The sequence below is a fragment of the Moschus berezovskii genome, chromosome 27 (assembly GCF_049115385.1).
Source record: "Moschus berezovskii isolate FMDL1 chromosome 27, NW_MosBer_1.0, whole genome shotgun sequence".
Classification (NCBI taxonomy): Eukaryota; Metazoa; Chordata; class Mammalia; order Artiodactyla; family Moschidae; genus Moschus; species Moschus berezovskii.
Genome location: NC_142486.1, coordinates 3,516,205 through 3,537,598, shown reverse-complemented (window position 1 = coordinate 3,537,598; position 21,394 = coordinate 3,516,205). Strand labels below are relative to the sequence as shown.

General features: G+C 60.3%; 1 protein-coding gene across 1 annotated transcript; it reads left to right on the top strand.

The window, feature by feature from the left end:
• The first annotated feature begins 17,646 nt into the window (after nt 1–17,646).
• On the top strand, nt 17,647–21,093 carry ACTB (actin beta). Its single transcript, XM_055410376.2, has 6 exons — nt 17,647–17,798; nt 18,508–18,636; nt 18,801–19,040; nt 19,487–19,925; nt 20,015–20,196; nt 20,333–21,093. Exons 2-6 carry the CDS (start codon nt 18,514–18,516, stop codon nt 20,474–20,476), a joined length of 1,128 nt encoding a protein of 375 aa, XP_055266351.1. The 5' UTR covers nt 17,647–17,798; nt 18,508–18,513; the 3' UTR covers nt 20,477–21,093.
• The last annotated feature ends 301 nt before the right edge of the window (nt 21,094–21,394 follow it).

The following is a 21,394-nucleotide window of genomic DNA, read 5'->3' as shown; positions in this document are numbered from 1 at the left end:
AGTTGGTGATAGACAGGGAGGCCTGGCGTGCTGCCGTCCATGGGGTTGCAAAGAGTCGGACACGACTGAGTATTTGAACTGACTGAGCCCATTTTAACTGCAGCTTCCTAGCAGTAAGACATTCACCCTTGCAAAACAACTTTCCAGAAGTTCTTCGTTTTGCAAACCTGAAACTGTACCCAAATTCCCCTTTTCACCCTGGCCCCAGAGCCCAGACCCTGGCAACCACGCTTCTACTTTCTGTTTCTGTGTGACTGTAGCTGTTTCAGGTCAGTGGAATCGTACAGTACTTGTCTTTTTGTGACTGTTTTGTGACTTGGCATAATGTCCTCAAGGTTCATTGGCCTTGTGGAGTATGTTAGAATTTCTTTCCTTTTAAAAAGCCGAATCATATTCTATCTTATATTTACACACCACACCCATCTTGTTGAGCCGCTCATCCATTCACAGACAATAAGAATCATGCCTTTCAGTGAATAAAATAAAACACATAGAGTTACAAAGGAATTACAAAAGGATTCTGTAGCAATGGCAGTTGGAGAAGGCAATGGCACCCCACTCCAGTACTCTTGCCTGGAAAATCCCATGGACGGAGGAGGCTGGTGGGGTTGCTAAGAGTCAGACATGACTGAAGCGTCTTAGCAGCAGCAGCAGCAGCAGCAACAATGGCAGTTGTCAACAAGTTGAGGGGCTTCCCAGGTGGCGCTGGTGGTAAAGAGCCTCCCTGACAACTCAGGAGATATACGGGACACAGGTTCAATTGCTAGGTTGGGAAGACCCTCTGGAGGAGGGCATGGCAACGCACTCCAGTATCCTTCTCTGGAGAATCCCATGGACTGAGGAGCCTGGCGGGCTACAGGCCATAGGGTCGCACAGAGTCGGACACGACTGAATGACTTAGCACCGGCAAGCACAAGCTGAAAGCGCAAATGTGTGATACAGGGACCGACAGAAGTATTTCTTTATTATACGTTGAATTGATGCCCCGACCCTGGAAACTCCAGGGTGTGTGGACTCCAGTGGGATTTCTGCCCAACAGATCGCCAGTTTTCTGATTTTATAACTCAAGTGATCAGTTAGTATGTGGCAAATCTACTTCATTCCTAAGAACAGCATGATCCATTAGCTGCCATCCAAAATTCCTGCAGGCCAGAACTTTCTGGAAATAGCCCCATCTCTGTGTAATTTGCCCACCTTGACTCTAGCACTTAAGGGTCGGTGCTTGGCCTCTGCCCTTCAGGATGGCATCAGCCCCCTGGGATCAGAAGCCCATGGCAGTAGAGCACCGCCCCCTCACAGCAGCCCAGAGAGGATGGTTGCTGGTGCCCGGGGACGCTGGCATTGCCTTGCTGATATATTTCTCAGAGGCATGCAGGTCACACACGCTAAATCACTCTGATTCTCCCTCCAATCATGCCTGGGACGTTCTTTCATGCCTGCCTCAGTGAATGTTGGCCACTGATGGGATGGGATGTAACTTCAGACAACAGACCAAGCGAATTATTGGAGGCCCTTTCAGCTGCGCCAGCTGATGTGTTACATCCTGACTCCGGGATGCACGCTCACATCTGCAAATCCAGCCTAGTCCGCTAGCACTGTGCCCCTGTGTCACCCCCGCGGACCTGACACTGGTAGAGCCCATCTCCATGGAGCCCAAGGTTCCTGTTGATGGAAATTAGCAACATCTGTCTTTCCCTTGGAGTATAAACTGTTTCCTCTGGGGTCAACTTTGACCACTGAGCCCCTGGGACATGCTGAAATCAGACCCTAGTTCTGGGGCTGAAGGCCCCAGGGATGGTGGAGCTAAAGCCTGTAACATGGGTCCCTTCAGGTGAGGGCGTTGGAGCACCTTCCACCCAGAGAAGGCTGGATTCATCAGATGCTGGCGGAGGGGCTGCTTTCACCAGCGGGGAGACTAATAAACCCAGATTCTCAGCTTCATCTGCATCTACCCTGGTGTCCAGACTCGGCGTCCAGTTTCATGGTGCATTCATGGGCATGAGAGGTGGGCGTTCCTGGTACTCCCCAGACCTCAGCTTCCTCACCCGGAAAAGGGGCAGAGAAATGTTCACCCCAGTAGGGTGGCTGGGAGGCTACCGCTGGAGAGCTCAGCGGGTGGATAATGGCTGGGCCCTGGGGCAGCTAAGGATGCTCCTCTTGCTGGATGCTTTCCCACGGCCGCTTCTTATCCAGCAAGGCGTGGGGGAGGTAGGGCCTGTGGGGGTGAGGGTTGGTTAAGAAAGGGGTGCCATGAACGGGGGGTGCCTATGAAACTCTGGGCTTGGTACAGGGAGAATGCAGCTGGTCCCCAGTGCATCCTGTGGGGACGTCACCTCACCAGGGAAGACTGTGCCCACTAGAGGGCACCCAAGAGCAGTGTCTTTCCACTGGTCCTGCCTCCAGGCTGGCCCCATCTGGCTGGCCTGCACTTCTCTCTGCCCGGGACCACTACCCTCTCCCGGACCCCCTGCTCCTTCTTGCTACTCCGAGGGCCTCCCCTTCAACTTGGTCTGCTTCCTGGCCCCTTCCTACTAGGTGGTCCCTGGCCACGCTTCTGACAGTTCTCTCTTGCTCACACTTCTTCTTAGCTGGGTCAGCCTGGACCTAGTCACTTAACCTTGCTGCCTTTGGGGGTCTTCCTTCCCCATCAGGGTCATGGTGGCTTTCATTAGAGCGCCCGGGTGCGGCGCCCACCTGTGAGGGCCCCTAAGTCTTGGGAGGAAAAGCACTCTCGTTTTACTTTCTCTTCCTCTCCCTTCCCAAAGGCCCTTTCTTGACCCCACACCCTCCCCCGTTTCCTCCCTGCTGGTTTAGCTGGCCCTCTGGAGCCCCCTGCACTGAGCTCTGCAGGCAGGGCTCTAGGACTGACCGGGTGGCACGCACCATCCAGTGTGTCCTCGCTGCCCACGGAAGCTGCCTATGGACCCGGCCACCTGGAGTCCGAGGCCAGACGACCTGCAGGCCTGTGTCCTGTTGAACGTGCCGGCCCCGAGACTCACCTGGAGTGACCCTCACCCCAGGGACAGGGCAGCCAGGACAGGACAGCAGGGCCCGGCTTGGCTGGCCCCGTTTGTCAGAAACACAAGCCTTTCCAGGCCAGGCCAGGCCAGGCCATTAGCCACTCCTGTACAGCTCAGACACCTTCATAGGCAACCCTGTCCATGGCACCCCTTTGCCCAGCCTCCCCCAGGCCTTGCTGGACAAGTAGTGGCCATGGGAAAGCATCCGGCAAGAGGCATGTCCTTAGCTGCCCCAGGACCCAGCCATCATAGGCCGTTTAGCCTACGGCTTAAAGACCTTCCCCACCCCAGCAAGTCCTGCTCTCTCCCGGAAGCACTGAGGATAAAGGGGGCCTGATACCCTTCCTCTTTGTGGGGCACCCACTGGGTGCCTCGGGCTCAGGCTCAGCACGTGGCATGCACCCCTCCATATGGTTCTAACACACCTGCCCGAGGGATGATGCTGGCCCATCAAACAGAACAAGAAACTGAGGGTCAGAGAGGTTAACCGCCGTGCGCAACTCCCAGCTCCGTGCTTCACTCGTTCCTTTTTGAAAAATGTGAAATATTCCAAGTATACAGAGAAGTCTAGAGAAGAATGTAGTTCACCCCCAGATCTGCTCATTATTTCACCGTATTCAGCTCTGTTTTCTTGAAGAAATACAAGGTATCAGAATCAATGGATGCTCCACCCTTCCACGCCCCCTGCCACCTCCACCCTGAAGCCCTGGTGGCCCCTTGCCATCTGTTTAGATGCCCCTGAACGATAAATGGGAGTGTCCTGTGCACCCGCTCCTTTTTACAGTTTGGTTTCGGTGCAGTTTAATCTATAGCAGAGGTCACCAGCCCTGACTGTACAGCTGGGTCCTGAGTGGAAGGCCCTAGGACCACCACCCTAATTAGCACACAGGCCTTTTCTGTCCCAGGCAGGTTCCCCCACACCCCCACCCCAGACGACCACCATCCTGACTGCTGTCATCCTTGGCTGGCTTTGGCTGTAAGGGGACCCTGAGCCCTGCGGCCTAAGGCCGCTCCTGACCCTGCACGTAGGTCGCATCTCCGCCCCTGCAGGCCGGTATTGGGTGGTTTCACAAAGTATTTTTTACATTTTGCAAACCGGACCTGACCGCCTTGTACTTTTCTCCCCGAGGCTTGATGGGGTTGATCTAAGCGCAGACCCCGGCCTCCTTTGCAGGCATCTTCTGGAGGGCGCCCTGGCGACAGGCTGTCAGGCAGCTCTGGGGTTAAAGTGCCCGCACGCCGGCCTGAGGGGCCAGGCTACGGGCCACGGGTGTCCGCGGCGGGTCCCCAGCCCGAGACCCCCCGGGCCAAGCCCCCTCCCCGCAGCCTCCCCGAGGGTGCCACCCGCCAGGGCCCAGCCGCGGCCGGCCCTTCGGAGAAGCGGGGACGCGTCGGAAGGCGCAGCCCCACCTCGGAGCCCTCCGGGGCCCCGCGGAACACGGGAAGTTCGGGGAGGAAGCTGAGCGCTGCGAGCGCCGCGCGGCCCGCGGGCCGGATGACTAAGTTTGGCCGCGCGCCGCGCCGCCGGTTGCCTTTTATGGCGCACTCGCCGGCGGCGGACGTGGCCGCCCGGGCCCCCCGGCCGACGGGCTGCGGGCACCGCTGGGAGGGGGCGGCCGGCGGCGGAGGCGGGGGGTCAGCTTCGCGCACTTCCCCGGAAGGCCGCCCGTCCTCTGGCCCGCTTCCCCCTCCCCACCTCCAGCTGGCCCGGCCCGGCCCCGCCATTCACCCAGAGGGAAACTGAGGCCGGGGAGGGGTGGCTTCCCGCCGGGGTCACCTCGCACCGCGGCGGGGTGGCGCCCGATGACACCCAAAGGCGCTGTTTCCCAGCCCAGTGCCAGGACGGCATGACTCACACCTCTAAGGGCGCGGAGCTGCATTTATTGAGCACTCACTGTTTGTCTCCCGGCCTCCCCGCAGCCCTTTGAGTGCGGGTTTGGGTCCGCGAACCCCAGGGCCCTCTCGGGGGCCGGGTGGGGATGGGAATGGGGGGACGGAAGCAGCTCCCCTCTCCCTCCCCCCTCACCTGCGCCGGCTGGCTGTTGTACTTAACATCTACACAAGCTCAGGAGATGAAAACCATCTCCCCATTTGACAGATGGGAAACTGAGGCTGTGAGGCTCGGGTCTGGGGAGCTAAGTGGCAAGGCGGACGTCTGGGAGCGGGTACCCCAATCCTAGGGGTATCAGAACGCACAGAGGCCCGGCGGGAACTAGATCTCTGTGGGCACCTGCGTCGCAGCGCGGCCCTGGGCCTCGCCGGCGTTTCCAGCTGTTCTTCCGCCCCGCCCCCGACCCTGCCACGCTGCGGGCCTCCCCGTGTTCACAAGCACAACGGAGGGACGCCAGGGGGCCGGGTTTGGAGCGAGGAGCCCGCTCGGGGTGGCAGTCTGGGAAGAGAGAGGCAGCGATTTAGAAAATTCGGGCGCTGAGCCCCCCAGGCCCGCGGCGGCTCTCTGCGGGGAGCGGCCAGGGGGTGGGCAGCTCCGGCCACCCTCTCCGGCCGGGCCTGTGGGGCCGGCACCCCCTCCCCGGGCGCTCCCAAACCTCGCCTTTTATGGAGAGGAAGCTGGGCCAAGTGGGCCGGGCCGGCCCGAGGGGCGGGGTGGGGGCCTGCGGCCCCGGCCGGCCCGCGCCGGACACGCACTGGGGGCGCCGGGGCTTATCTCCTCGCGAGCTGAGCGTCCCTGGGACCCGGGAGGCTCTGAGCCGCGGCCACGTGAGCCGCGCGGGCCTGGGAGCGCCAGATAATGACCTCCCCACCCGAGCCGCGAGCGCCGAGCCCGGGGAGGCGGGGCTGTGCCCCGGCTGCGTAGCCGGCCCACCCCAGCTCCAGCCTCCCGGGGGATGGGCTTGAGAACGCTCACCTTGGGACCCCAGACAACGGCTTACCTGGGGTATCCGGGTGGACCCTCCACCCTCTGATTTGACTTAGACACCCCCCCTTCCCCTGACTTGGGAGAGTCAGGGCCTCTGTCCCGCAGCTCAGTGTCCCCGCCCAGACTCCCAACAGAGAAAGCTCTCCTCTACCTTCGAAGGCCTTCACCCCCAGCCCGGGCCGCTTTGCGGGAGGAGGGCCAGGATGGGCTATAGAGTTCTGAGAACCCAGCATTCCGCTTGATCCGTGTGGTCCAGGGTCCAGCTGGGACCCTGGGAGGCTGGTCCCAGGCCATTGGGCTCCATTTTGCAGATGGACACACTGAGGCCAAGACAGAGCAGGGCGTGGCTCGGGGTGGTTCCGAGGCTCTGCTCATGTGCCCTGTGGCCAGGGGAACCCAGACCGGAGGGTCTTGGAGTGCTGGCCTGGGTATGCCCAAAGAGAGTCCTCAGGAGTGCCATGTCATTTTCCCCTCTGAGATCCCCCGGCCTTGAAGGGACTTCACAGGCCTAAGGAGCTGAGTGACAGAGAGGGGGTGTGGCAGGGCCCGAGGACTCTGGTCCAGCCCATCTGCGAACACCCTGTGACACTCACACAGCCCCCTCCCTCCCCCCGGGTCAGCAAGACCTGGCCCCGTCCTTCCTAGGTGTGGGGGCTGCTAAGGTCTCCAGGCCTGTAACAGATACCTGCCCCCAACCCCAGGCCTGAGGTGACAGTTCCGTGGAGGGTGGGGACAGGTGGGGGGTAACACATGTAGACTTGCAGATTCCTGAGTTGGAAGGCTGGCACCACACCCAGTACACCCTGGGGAAAGGTCACTGTCATGATTAAGTCTAGATAGGCCCACAAGTGCCCCTGATGACAGGGAGAGGACGGATTCCAGCCCCTGCCCTTGGCCCTTTGCGCTCTGTTCACAGGGACCCTGGGAATGGGCTAGGGCAGAGGCAGGAAGCTTAGCTTATCAGTTGATCCATGACCACCTTTCTCCTCCTCCCTACACCCCCAACCCGCTCCTCCTAAACCAACTGTGGGCAGGCACCACAGAGGGGCCACTGGTCCCCAATTCTTTCCTGGGAAAAAGAGCAGAAGTGACCACAGCCCAGCCACTCCATGCTTTTTGACCGCTTGACTCACACTCTGATTTCATCCTTCCAGCAGTCCCACACAGTTTTCACCCCTATTTCACAGGTGAGAAAACTGAGGCCCTTTCCAGGTAAAGGGACTTGCCCAGAATCACAGAGATGACAGGTATGCCCCTTCCTGCCTCGTGGCATTGCCATGGGGACAGAGACAAATTATAGAACATCAGAAAAGTGAGCGTATCACAGACAAGTAATCATTCTCATGACTATTATTATCAGTATTTGTGTAGCCCTACTATTTCTAACACGAACTTCTATTTGGCTAGAAGCAGAGAGAAATCTGACATCTGAGGCTACAGTTTGCTTTGGAACCTCCTGGGCCCTTTCACAATGTAGAGCCAGCTGCCGAAACATTGGACGTGGCCCTACCCCTCTCCTGCTCCCACACCCTCTATGGCTCCCCATTACCGTTGCTGACAAAGTCTCAGCTCCTGAGTTTATGCCCCAGTCCTCTGAGAACACACCCGCCCCAGGCATCCTGGGCGCCAGCTAATCTCCAGGCCTAGGAAGCACTTTCCACCTCCTGGCTGAATTCCAAGGAGACATTCTTGCTCTGTGACCCTGCAGCTTGTTTCCTTCTCTGGGCCAAGGTGGAGACTGATGAGGAGAGGAAGGGGTGCCTGGCCGCGCTGGGGGAGGAAAACCCAGAGGCCCTGCAGCTGCCGCCTGCTGCAGAGTTCTTGTCCCTAGTCTCCAGCTGGTTCTTTGATGGGTGTCACAGGACCCCCAGCGCTGAGCACCAGAGGCTGGCCTGGTAAGCTTGTGTCCAACTCCCAAGAGGGCCTGTCTCTTGCTCCTATGGGCTCTAGAACCTGAGCTTAACCCAGCTCTGCGAGCCTCGCTCAGACTCTGCCTACCTCAATCTCCCCACCTGTACACATGGACCTGAATTCAAGGCCCAGCACATTCCTTTCAAGGGGTAAGGACACACAGCCCCCTCTGAGCTGTGCTAAGAGGGCTCCCCCAAGCCCTCGCCCACCCCAACCCTGCTTGCCCAGTTGGGGTCTTTCCCAGTTGGGCTGTCCATGTAGTCTGCTGAGAGCTGACCAGAGAAGAAATGCTGTTGAGCCCTGACCTCCGTACTGAGGTTTCTATGGACTCCAAAGGGCCCAGCCACATCAAATGTTTGCAGTTCTCCCAACATACCCTTCTGTCAGTTCAGTTGGCTCTTTTGTGAACTCCTGTTCACATGTCAAAGTCCAGCCCCCAAAGCCCCATCCTATAGAAAGCCTTGCTTGATCCTCGGACTGGGATGCTCCTCCTCCATTTCTGCGCCTCACAGGATATCAGACAGTTGTTTTCCCCAGGGACCCCTGGAGAACAACGTTCAAGCCCGATCCATGAGTGCTATCAAACACCAGGTGACTCAGCTGCAGCCCAGAGACCCAAGGACTTCCTGTGACACCTACCCTCCTATATTCCCCGTCAACATCCGCTGGAAGGTGTGAGCCCCGAGCTGGCCCAACCCCTTCCTCCTCAGGCCTACTCCTCATCAGCTTTGGCAGTCCTAGGACATTATCCCTGCCAGGGCTGTGTACACACCCTCCTGGGACAGAGCGCTCACACCTTGGAGAGACAGCACATCGACTCCTGTAACCTCTGTCCCCGCTGCGGAGAACTGGATCCATTCATCTTCCCCTCCCTTCCTCTCCTCCTTCCTTCCGTCTGAAGACAGAAGCTCAAAACTGCACTTACACCCTGAGAGGGGGACCCTACAGTGATCAAAACAGACATGGTCTCTGCCAGTGGAGCATGGAGGAAGAGAGCATGATCACACAGTTACATCCAGTAATTGGCTGTGATGAGCCTGAGGAAGAAGTGCAGGGGCCACGAGAACCTTGCCCTTGTCTGGGAATCCAGGGGGGCTTCCTGGAAGAGGTGATGTGTACACCAAACCCTAAAGGAGAAGCAGAACTTAAAGAAGCAGAAAGGATGCGTGTGTGGATCAGAGTCCGTTACAGACAGAGCAAGGGCAAAGGCCCTGAGGCAGATAGAAGTTTGGCGTTCTAAGGATTAGAGGGCAGAGTGTCTGGGAACATAGAGTAAGGCTGGAGGGGCATGAGGGTGGGGTGAGCCACACTCCCAAACTAGCATTGTCAATGTGCAGCTCCTTGAATTGCCACAAGCTTAACACTCACAGGTTCCCAGCACCCAGATCGACAGACAGGCCTAGGTTCCAGAAGCGTCCATCACGCCCTTTCTAGTGGTCCTCCGCATAGGGCACCGCTGTCCTGTCTTCTGCACATAGACTGGCTCCCCGTCTTTAAACTCTACAAAAACGGATCAGAGAGCATCCCTTCTTGCATGTGAAGTGAGAGCTCACTGTGGTTTGCATTTGCATTTCCCGGATGACCCGTGATGTCAAGTCTCTTCTTATCTTTCCTGGTGATGTGGAGATTTGGGTGGACTTTTGTTTAAAATGCCCCTTCAGGGGCTTCCCTGGTGGCTGAGTGGTAACGGAACTGCTTGCCAAGGCAGGACACGTGGGTTCGATCCCCGATCCAGGAAGATCCCACTTGCCTTGGAACAACTAAGCCCATGCGCCGTGACTACTGAGCCTGTGCTCTAGGGCCGAGGAGCCAAACGACCAAGTCCTCGAGTCCCAACTTCTGAAGCCCGTATACCCTGGAGCCTGAGCTCCACGACAGGAGGAGCCACCGTAATGAGAAGCCCCGACTCCTCGACCAGAGTAGCCCCCGCTCGCCACAACCAGCGAAAAACTTGTGCACAGTACAGAAGACCCAGTCCAGCCAAAAAAAAACAGGAATAAAAAGCCTCTTCAGGGCCTTCCTTGGCAGTCCAGTGATCAAGACTCTCGCCTCCATTAAAGGGCGCACGGGTTTGATCCCTGGTTGGGGAACTTGCTGCTGCTGCTGCTGCTAAGTCACTTCAGTCGTGCCCGACTCTGTGTGACCCCATAGACGGCAGCCCACCAGGCTCCTCCGTCCATGGGATTTTCCAGGCAAGAGTACTGGAGTGGCTTGCCATTGCCTTCAGTTCAGTTCAGTTCAGTTCAGTTCAGTTCATTCACTCAGTCGTGTCTGACTCTTTGCGATCCCATGAATCACAGCACGCCAGGCCTCCCTGTCCATCACCAACTCCCGGAGTTCACTCAAACTCATGTCCATCGAGTCGGTGATGCCATCCAGCCATCTCATTCTCTGTCGTCCCTGTCTCCTCCCACCCCCAATCCTTCCTAGCATCAGAGTCTTTTCCAGTGAGTCAACTCTTCGCATGAGGTGGCCAAAGTATTGGAGTTTTAGCTTTAGCATCAGTCCTTCCAATGAACACCCAGGATTGATCTCCTTTAGAATGGACTGGTTGGATCTCTTTGCAGTTCAAGGGACTCTCAAGAGTCTTCTCCAACACCACAGTTCAAAAGCATCAATTCTTCAGCGATCAGCTTTCTTCACAGTCCAACTCTCACATCCATACATGAACACGGGAAAAACCATAGCCTTGACTAGACGGACCTTTGTTGGCAAAGTAATGTCTCTGCTTTTTAATATGCTATCTAGGTTGGTCATAACTTTCCTTCCAAGGAGTAAGCGTCTTGTAATGTCCTGGCTGCAATCAGCATCTGCAGTGATTTTGGAGGCTCCCGCAAATTGTGCGGTGCAGCCAATAGTAATGATAAATAAATAAATAAAATGCCCCTCCTGGTCTGTTTCTCATTCCCCTCCCTGCCTTTCCCCTCTCTTTCTTGCCCAAAGGCCAGCCAGTATTCTCTGGTGGAAGAATAATCAGTGGGAGATGAAGAAGAGCGAGGTTGTCCCCACCTCCCACCCCTGCCAGACTGGATGCCCGCAGACCAGGGAGAGACACACCACTGCGCACGCGTGGACGAGGCCCCTGTTGGAGCCCCCGCCTTTCCTGCAGCCCCCCGGCAGACCCAGGACACAGTGCGGTATGTGGCCAGTCAAGCAGTGTGCCCGGCCCAAGTGGCCAGCCACGGCCACTCTGAGCAAGGCCCAGCTCTGGCGTGTCTGTCGCACTCCTGTCCCCTCCCGCAGCTCTGCAATGTAGCGAAGCGAGGTGGCCAAGGCCAAGGCCACCAACACAGCTCAGCTGTGTCCCCAGGAGGGGAGGTTGCAGGGCTGGACACATAACTTCCCACCCCCTCCCGCCGTCCCCTGACCTGTGTGTCCAAGAACCAGGATGGCCCAGTGTGGGCCCTGCCCTCCAGGGTCCCCACATCCGCAGAGAGGGAGCAACGTGGGGCCAGCAGGAGGCCCCTGAGCCAGGCCCCACAAGGGCCCCGGAGGCAGCTGACCAAGGGACGGATGAGGGACGAGGCCGTCAGTCCCGCAGGGCTGGGTCCAGCCAGACCAGGGCTGCCAGGCTGGTGTGCGTGTCCACCTGAAGGGGCAGGCGCCACGTGGCCCAGGGTTGTCCCAGCAGATCGGCCTGCTCAGGCTGTTTAGAGCCACCTTGGCCGAGGGGTGCAGGGCCCTGCATGCATCCTGGACAGACCAGCCTGGCTCTGCCAACAGAAAGCTGGTCCTCCTCCTTGTCATCCTGCAGGCACACAGAATGCAAAGCCCCAGCCCTCCAGACCTGGGCTCCTCTGGCTTGCACCAAGCGCTGTGTGACGATGGGTGAGCCTCTGCCCATCTCAGGGCCTTGGTTTCCCCTTTGGTAAGTAAGCAGGTGACGGTTGGCTTCCAGACTGTCTGTGACAAGCCCCTGAAAGGTCCAGAAAGCCCACCCGGATGGCGCTGTCTGCACTGGGTCTTGCTGACCCTGCTAGGCTCAGAGGTGCCGAGTCCCTTTCCAAGGACATCCAGGGTGAGCGACGGAACCGAGAGCCACTCAATAGAGCGCCTGAAATTGAATCAGAAGAGAGACCAGGGTCTCCAAAAGACACGGCCCGCTCCTTCGGGGCCTCACAGTGCGGGCGGCGGGGCAGGGGGAGGGTGCCCACTCTTTCCGGGGGTACCCACCTGCTCTGGGGCTCCCTTCACTCTGCTTGACTAAGAGGGCACGGCGCGTAGCCCCCTGGCCCTGGGCACAGCGGGTTTACTGCTGCATCCTACCTGGGTCCAGGCTGACCCCCCAGCCTGGCCACTACCTGGTCACAGCTGTGTGCCCCAGTGCTGCCGGTCTCCACGGCTCAGGTGACTCAGCCAGATTATTCCCTGGGGGCCTGGGAAGTGGAGGGAGCAGGGCCTCTGGGTCGGAGGGAGCCCTGCTTGCTGCCCCAGAGGCCAACAGAGGCCACTGTGCCAGGGGAAGCCCCTTCCCCGCCTGGCCCATCAAACCCAGGTCTGAGATGTGGGCCTGCTGCGGGCTCACACAGAATCAGTCTCATCGGATCCAGACAGACCGTGTCCCTCAGTGGACAGGGCAGGCCAGGGAGGGGTGGTCCCCCGTATCACAGGAAGCTCGCGTTCCTGACCAGCCCAGCCGGCAGCTGAGATTTCTGGCTGAGGAGGGCCTGGTTACCCAGTGGCGTGGCCCAGCTGATCAGGTTTCCACCTGGATGGGCCCCAAGCCTGGAGGAGCCGGCGCCAGCTGAGGAGGGCACCCCACGCCCCAGTGATGAGAGGCGCTGCCCACTGGTCACTCTGGGCCTCGGTTTGCCCTCCTGGAACACAGGGATCAGCAACTGTCCGGAGGCCCCCGGATGAACGGGGCCCCTTGGAGCCTGGCCCCGGAGTCCTGTGTGCCAGGACCTTCTGGTGATGGACTCTCCTCTCTCACTGGCCTCAGTTTGCTCCTCTGAGAAATGGGGAGATTCCAGTTTGGCCGGCAGGGGTGCGTTGAGCTTTCTATGTGCGCCCAGGCAGGGCTTGCCTCTGCCGGCTGCAGGCCCTCTGCAGCCCTGTCCCCCTGTGGATGCCGGGGCCGGCCTGCACCCCAAGGTGGGTGAGCCTGTGGCTCGTGAGTCACCCCTGCCCTTCCCGCCTGCACTTTCCCAACGGCTCCTGTCCCCCTTCCTGTTCCCCTTTCACTTCCTCGGGCCCCTCCAGCCTGGGGGGACATCCCCTCCTACCTCCGCTCCCCCAGTGGAGAACAGGCCACCCAGCCAGGGAGGGGCTGAGCCCCCAACATTGACCATGTCGCTGGGTGCCCGGGACCTGAGCTCCCACGTCAGTTCAGGTCACTGACTGCCCCTAGTCCCCTGGGGCCAGAAGCCCCCCACCCCCAGCCTCTTTCTGCAGCCCAGGGTCAGGGGCCCCAGGAGCAGGGGGCCCTTGTGGCCTCCTGTCTGTGCCTTTCCCCTGGGCAAGTCTGCCCACACTTTGGGTCCTGAGGCCCAAGGACCCCGCTTGGCCCTGAAGTTGCTGCTGACCCCACCCCACTTGGTTCAACCTGGTCGTCTGGCTTCTCAGGCCGCTGGCTGGAAAACCAGGGGACGCCAGGCTGCCGGGCACTGACTCAGGTGACCGGGGGCAGGTCACCAGCCACTCCCGGTGGGCGGACGTGGAGCCAGGTCCTCAAAGGCCTCCACACCACCCGGGGAGGGCACCTGAGACCAGGATGACCCCGATCTGCCTGGGACAGCTGTCAGACCCCCTCAGGGGCTCCTCGTCTCACCTCCGCTTCTTGGGGAGGGGGGCAACTGGGCCTCCCGGCAGAAGGGCCAAGGGATCAGTAGGGGCTCAGCTGCCTGTGTGTAGGGGGGAAGGCCAACGGAACCTCCTGTTTCTGAAAAAATTCAACCAAATAAGCCAGGCTGGGAACTTCCCAGGAGGGCGGCTGTTCTCTGGTTGCTCTGGGGGACAGGAAGAGAGAGGGTGGTTTTGAAGGATTTTTTAACAACACTCCCAAGGAGGGTCAGAAGTTCCCGGTTTCTCCGGGGCAGGGATCCCCCTTGGGTAGACGAGCGTCAGGGAGGTGGGGAGGCCCAGAGCGGGCTGAGGCGCTGGAGGCCGCCCGGCACCGGCCCTGGGAGAGACTCTGGCTAGAGGCCTGGCCGGGGTGGGGACCAAGGCCTGGCTGAGGCCCAAGAGCACAGGGCTCAACCCAGCCCTCCCGCCCCCAGGCTCCCCTTTGGCCGGCTGGGCACCTCCTCCGAGGGACTTGCCTCTCTCCTTCCATCTGGGGCATCAACACTGCTCATCTTTTGTGAGACCTGCCTCAGGGATCACACCTGCTTTATTCGGGGTGTTGTCTGGGGCTGTTTGTCCCTGGAAACACGCCTGGCTGGTTGGTGCCAGTGTGCGGGATTCAGGAGTGGCGTGATCCAGGAGGCTGTACACCTGTCTGTGCTCTTGCTGTGGAATCCTGACTGGGTCACTTCCCCTCTCTTGAGCAGGAGAGCTTCTGCTGTTATGGCAGAGGAGGGAGGCAGTCACGGGAGGCTTCCTGGAGGGGGCAGGCAGCCTAAGAGCTAGCCCTGAAGGTTGAGGGAAAAAGTTGGGCAGGAGACAAAAGGAACCTTAAGCCCAGGCCCTTCCAGGACCTCAGAAACCCGAGGTCCAGAATCGCCTCTCGAGACCATCCCGGGAGCAGGAGATGTGGCAGGGAAAGAGCAGGCTTGGGGGCCGAGGACCCACTGTCTGTTTTCTCCAGGTCTTGGGAGATAAGCGCTGAGGAGGGGGTTGGGACCCAGGAATTCACACTGTGGAGCAGCCTTTGATCCCTGTCCCTGGGGACATTGTTACCCAGGGAGGGGCAGTGAGTGGCCTGCAGGCCCTACACCTACAGCCCTTCACACTAGACTCTGGGCCTCAGTCGCCTCATCCTCATCCGTAACAAGGGCTGTGCTTGCTGGAATGTTGCCCCTGGTTCACCAGTCTGGGGAACCCATGGTGCACAGGGTCACCACCCTCCAGGAGCCAACAGTCTGAGAGTTCTCCTCCCCTCTGTCTCCTGCAGTTTCTCCCTCTGAAACATGGAGCCTGGGGTCCCCCAGGGCAGGGCGGCAGTGTGGGGGCTGGCTCTGGAGGAAGGCGGGGAGTGGTCCTCTGGTATGGGCTGTAAAGGTCCACTGGCCTGGAGGCCTCTCGGGGAGGGGAACCGCAAGAGGGAAAGAAGAAGAAAAAAAAATAGCACCAGAAACGCAAGTGCCGTCCCCATTGGCTGAGCCGCCTAAGGGCCCCGGGGGCTGGGTGCTGGCCTGCCCCAGTGACAGCTCGGAAAACTCCCTGCAAGGGCAAAGTTCCCGCGAGCGAGTGGCGAACCTGCTCACTTCCCCTCCTGCGAGCCTCCTCCCTCTTCCTCCGGCCGCTCCACTTCCTCTTTCCCTCCTGCTGCCTTTCTCTCTTCAGCTCCTCCCCGCCCCCCAGGCTGGCGACCCAACTGCCCCCCCAACCCTCCATCTTCCCAGGGTCCTTTCTCAAGGCTAAGGACACCCAGAGGGGGTCACTAATGCACTGAGACCAGAGCCCTGGTAGGGGTGGGTTCGGTGGGAGAAGGTGGACGCCGGACAGAGACCTGGAAGGATTCGCCTCTGTCAGCCCTGTGCAGTGGTCTTTGGTGGGACAGAGGTGTATGCTGCATATCCCAAAGGACTCCCTCAAGGGAGGGGCCTTCTGGGATGGGCCTTGAAGGATGCATAAGAGACCACCAGGCTGCTGCAGACAGAGGCGGCCAGGAGTACTCCAGCCCGCAGTGGGTGGGTGGGGCCCCCTCGAGAACAGGAGCGATGGCAGCCCAGGCCCTGCATCTCAGGGACTGGCCTTGATCTCCAGCCCACAGAGCTGCCAGGGGCCACCCGAGTCTCCCACGCATTGCCCCATGGCCCCGATTCCAGTCTGTCCGGCACCCCACCAGGCTCAGTGAACAGCCTTTGTCAACAGGCAGCAAAGAGGCTTCACTCCCCACCTTCCCTGATCCCCACCACAGCTCCTGAATCACAGGGCTGGCAGGTCCCAGGGTGGCTGGCCAGATGCCCGTAACTGAGACACAAGGCCAGGGGCAGGGCAGACTGGTCCCTGGGAGGCAGGGAGTGGACAGATTGGAAACATTCACCCAGGCCTGGGGTGGTGCTGGGGGAGCTGTCGAGAGCAGTTCCCTGGGAATGCCAGCCTGCAGCTCTAAGCCCCCGGGGCTCTGCTGTGTGGTGAGAGCCGGTCACTCTTCCTACCTGTTTGTGGCCTCGGCAACCTTCAAAGGCCCAGCCACTGGCCTGCAGTGGGCTGGACCAAGCTGCCTCTTCCCTGGCCAGATTCCACGTCCATATATGGACTAATCTTTCGCTGGTTTCAGCACGCGCTCAGTGAGCACCTACTGTGTGTAGCAAAGCCCTCGGCAGGCCTGGGGCGCCTGCAGACAGACCCCTGGGGACAGGCAGGGCCCCCACCCGGACCACCCTTTCCTCTGCGTGAGAACTCAGCGTGTCACCACCTCTGAGAAGCTGTGTGTTCCCCCAGGCTGGGCCAGGCGCCCCTCTGGGATTCTACGGCCTCTTGGGTGTCTCTGCCTAACGCTGACCACCACTGTCCACCCTCTGCAGGGAGGGGGCAAGCTCTCCCTGCTAGACTGGCTGGGGTTCAGATCAGGGAACCACCCAGAACACTGCGGGGCACCCAGGTCTGGCCCAGTGTTTGGAGGGAGGCCCAGGGCAGGCGTAGGTGTGCTGGTCTTGGCTGAGGGCAGCTGGTCTTCAGGGACTGTCACTGCCGCCCCAGCTCGCTCACTCCTCGCTGGCACGCTGAGTGTCCTTCCCCAGTGCTTGGCGGCCTCCAGATGGTCCAGGGCAATTCAGCTGCACGTGACACGCAGACGATGGACGATGGGGCCCGGGCCCCAGGGCTGTGCTGAATGGCCCGGCCTGCCTGCACCCAGTAGAGCTTGGCAGCTGCCCGGGTTAACGGCCCAGGGTTGGCCTTGGCTGGGTGTGACCAGGCAGTTCTCAGAGGCAGCCCAGCTCCATGGAAACTGTTCCTCCATTCTACAGATCCCACCCCTGTCCAGTCCTGCAGCAGGGAAGGCTTGGCCAGCTGTTGGTCCCTGGGTGGGTGGGTGGGGGGAGGGCTGCCCTGTCCCTGGGAACCGGGGTCCTGAAGCCCCTGCTAAATAGCCACAAGTCCCGAGTCTCCGGTGTCAACACAGCTCTGAGCCCCAGGTCCGAGTAGTAATGGCCCCCTTAGCACACTGAGAACACCCACTTAGCAAGCGGAGCACTCCCAGTCAGAGACCTTCCTGTAACCCAGGCTTTCTGGACAGTTGACCTAATGTTGGTAAGGGTGGGGGGTTCTCTGCCCACCCCTTCCCCCCACATCTGTTCCCTAAGCATGCACCCACAGCGACCAGGGACTCTGACATCCGTGCTGACCCTTGCCCACCAGGGCGCTCACTGCCCTGGGGCATCCACACCCGGAGGTGCCTGAGGTCGGGGGGCTGGGGGGGGGGTCCCGCAGAGACACAGGCAGGCTGGGTGCGGGCCTGGCCACGCGGGGCCGGACCCGGGGCAGCTGCTCGGTGGGGCGGCGGCCCGGGCTCGCAACCCCCGCCCGTGGGCCGCCCAGCACCCCAGGGCGGCCAACGCCAAAACTCTCTCCCTCGTCTTCCTCAATCTCGCTCTCGCTCTCTCCCAGTCCATCTCTTTCTTTTTTTTGCAAAAGGAGAGGAGAGGGGGGTAAAAAAAAAAAATGCTGCACTGTGCGGCGAGGCCGGTGAGTGAGCGGCGCGGGGCCAATCAGCGCCCGCCGTTTCGAAAGTTGCCTTTTATGGCTCGAGCGGCCGCGGCGGCGCCCTATATAACCCGGCGGCGCGAGGCGCAGCCACCGCCGAGACCGCGTCCGCCCCGCCAGCACAGGCCTCTCGCCTTCGCCGCTCCGCCTTCGCCGCCGGTCGACACCGCAACCAGGTAAGAGGCCCCCGCGCCGGCCGGGCCGCTGCTGCGCCGGGGGGCCGGCGCCTCCTCCGGGCAGGAGGGTCCCCCAGCTCCCTGGCCCCCGTGGACGGCCGCCGGGCTGCAGAGAGCGGGCTCCTGCGCTCCTCTCGCTCGGGGCCGGAGCTGCGCTCAAGGCGCGCTCCATCGCGACTGGGGACGCCCTGGATCTCCGTCCGCGAGCGGGCGGCCGTGCTGGTCCCGGGGCGGCGGCGGGGAGGGAGGGCGGGCGCGGCGGCGCGGCCCGGCGGGGTGGGGGCTGGGGGCGCTCCTGCGCGTGCGCGTGCGCGCTAGGCTCGGGAAGCGAGGGCGGGGCGGCCGGCCGGAAGGGGCGGGGCCGCCGCGGCGCGAGAGCGCCTGCGCGCACGTTCTCCCCGCGCCGCCGACCGCCTGGCGGGCGGGGCCGCCGCCGCGCGCCGGCTGGGTGGTGCTGGCGGGGCGGGGCGGGCCTGGCGCCAGGTGGGGAGGGGGCGGAGGCCTGGCTTCCTGCCGCGCGCCTCGGGGGCCGCCTCCAACCCGCGTTTGCCTTTTATGGTAATAACGCGGCCGGCCGGCTTCCTTTGTCCCTAATCTGGGCGCGCGCGCCGGCGCCCCCTAGCGGCTCGAAGGCGCGCTGCGCCGGAAGTGGGTAGGGCGGGGGCGGCCGCGCCCGGCACCCCGGCTCACCCCCCGGTTGCCCCCGCAGTTCGCCATGGATGATGATATTGCTGCGCTCGTGGTCGACAATGGCTCCGGCATGTGCAAGGCCGGCTTCGCGGGCGACGATGCTCCCCGGGCCGTCTTTCCCTCCATCGTGGGGCGCCCCCGGCACCAGGTATAGCGCCAGCCTGGAAGTCTGGCTTGGTGGGTGGGTCCTGCGCTCGTCGGAGCTGGCGGGGAGGAGGATGGGAGGAGGCCTTTTTGGCTTTCTGGGTCGGGGCGGGGGTCCGGTGGGAGTTGGCCAAAGCTGAAGGCGCCTCCTCGCTCCTCTCTCCGCAGGGTGTGATGGTGGGCATGGGCCAGAAGGACTCCTACGTGGGGGATGAGGCTCAGAGCAAGAGAGGCATCCTGACCCTCAAGTACCCCATCGAGCACGGCATCGTTACCAACTGGGACGACATGGAGAAAATCTGGCATCACACCTTCTACAACGAGCTGCGTGTTGCCCCTGAGGAGCACCCCGTGCTGCTGACCGAGGCCCCCCTGAACCCCAAGGCCAACCGTGAGAAGATGACCCAGGTCAGTGGGCTGCCTGGCCTTGCCTCAGCGCTCGTCCTTTCTTGCCCTTCTTTGCCGTGCCCTTTCTCACTTATTCTCTCTTCTGCCATTTTCCTAGGACTTTCTTCTCTGAGCTGAGTCTCCTTTGGAACTCTGCAGGTTCTATTTGCTTTTCCCCAGATGGAATCTTTTTCTGGTGTTTGCCTTTCTGACTAGGTGTTGAGAGCATAAAGTGCTGTGGGTGTAGGTACTAACCCTGGCTTGTGTGACAAAAGCCAACTGAGGCTGCTGCCAAGCGGCCTTGGAGTGTGTATTCAGTAGGTGCACAATACATTCTGAAGTGAATCCCCATCCTGGGATCCCCAGCACACTTAGCCGTGTTCCTTGCACTTTTCTGCATGTCCCCGGTCTGGCCTGACTGCCCCTTGTGGCGTCCCAAGTACGACGTGGCCCGTCTCTCCCCACAGATCATGTTCGAAACCTTCAACACCCCTGCCATGTACGTGGCCATCCAGGCTGTGCTGTCCCTGTATGCCTCTGGCCGCACCACTGGCATCGTGATGGACTCCGGTGACGGGGTCACCCACACGGTGCCCATCTACGAGGGGTACGCCCTCCCCCACGCCATCCTGCGTCTGGACCTGGCTGGCCGGGACCTGACGGACTACCTCATGAAGATCCTCACCGAGCGTGGCTACAGCTTCACTACCACGGCCGAGCGGGAAATCGTCCGTGACATCAAGGAGAAGCTCTGCTACGTCGCCCTGGACTTCGAGCAGGAGATGGCCACCGCGGCCTCCAGCTCCTCCCTGGAGAAGAGCTATGAGCTGCCGGACGGGCAGGTCATCACTATCGGCAATGAGCGGTTCCGCTGTCCTGAGGCTCTCTTCCAGCCTTCTTTCCTGGGTGAGTGAGAAGGCCCGCCCTGCTCGCCCCACACAATGGTCACCCTGTGGCCACACTGAAAGCTAAGTCTGCCTTCTCTCTCTCCCCAGGCATGGAATCCTGCGGCATTCACGAAACTACCTTCAATTCCATCATGAAGTGTGATGTTGACATCCGCAAGGACCTCTACGCCAACACGGTGCTGTCTGGCGGGACCACCATGTACCCCGGCATCGCGGACAGGATGCAGAAGGAGATCACTGCCCTGGCACCCAGCACGATGAAGATCAAGGTGAGCGCCTGGCCACAGCTGGACGGGGTGCAGATGGGCACTGGTGGTTGTCAAGGCAGCTGCCTTGCTCGGGGTCCGCATCTACCGGGGAGATGATGCCAGGGCCCTCACTGCCTGCCCCCTTCTCTCCCTCCAGATCATCGCGCCCCCTGAGCGCAAGTACTCCGTGTGGATTGGCGGCTCCATCCTGGCCTCGCTGTCCACCTTCCAGCAGATGTGGATCAGCAAGCAGGAATACGACGAGTCCGGTCCCTCCATCGTCCACCGCAAATGCTTCTAGGCGGACTGTTAGTTGCGTGACACCCTTTTTCTCTTGACAAAACCTAACTTGCGCAGAAAACGAGATGAGATTGGCATGGCTTTATTTGGTTTTTTTTGTCTTTTTTGATTTTTTTTTTTTTTTTTGGCGCTTGACTCAGGATTTAAAAACTGGAACGGTGAAGGTGACAGCAGTCGGTTGGATCGAGCATCCCCAAAGTTCTACAATGTGGCTGAGGACTTTGATTGTACATTTTTTTTTTTTAAATAGTCATTCCAAATACCGTGAGATGCATTGTTACAGGAAGTCCTTTGCCTTCCCAATAAGCCACCCTGCTTCTCTCTAAGGAGACGGGGCCAGTCCTCGCCCGAGTCCACACAGGGCAGGTGATAGCATCGCTTTTGTGTAAATTATGTACCCCAAAAAAATTTTGTTTTTAATCTTCGCCTTAATACTTGTTCTTTTTGTTTGTTTTATTTTGGATGGTCAGCCATCATGGCCCCCTTTTTTGGTCCCCCAACTTGAGATGTATGAAGGCTTTTGGTCACCCCCGGGAGTGGGCTGAGGTGCGGAGGCAGCCAGGGCTTTCCTGTACACTGACTTGAGACCAGTTCAATAAAGTGCACACCTTAAACACACAGCTTGTGGTTGGTTGGTGTTGGGGACAAAGGTGGGGCAGCGGGGTCCTCTCTGAGACACCTCTTTTCCTGGGGGTTCTTGGAGGGTCATGTGGGAGGAGTTAAGGATTCTAACCTCTTCTATTTTTTTGAGATAAATTCCCTGGCCTGGCCCTGGTATCCTCATTTTTCACTAGTTCGGATATTGAGACGCTTGAAGAGTGAGGAGCCCCAGAGTTGGGGTCTTCATTACCCACCTCCTGCGATTGGGTGGGGACCTTTGTGACTATCTTCTTGGAATGGGGGCGGGGCCTTCAGAACC

Bases quoted from the DNA above. Each gene is read 5' to 3' on its own strand.
- ACTB (XM_055410376.2), top strand. From the start codon at position 18,514: ATGGATGATGATATTGCTGCGCTCGTGGTCGACAATGGCTCCGGCATG. The intron at 19,041-19,486 runs GTCAGTGGGCTG...CTCTCCCCACAG, and splicing joins ACCGTGAGAAGATGACCCAG to ATCATGTTCGAAACCTTCAA. The intron at 20,197-20,332 runs GTGAGCGCCTGG...CTCTCCCTCCAG, and splicing joins CCAGCACGATGAAGATCAAG to ATCATCGCGCCCCCTGAGCG.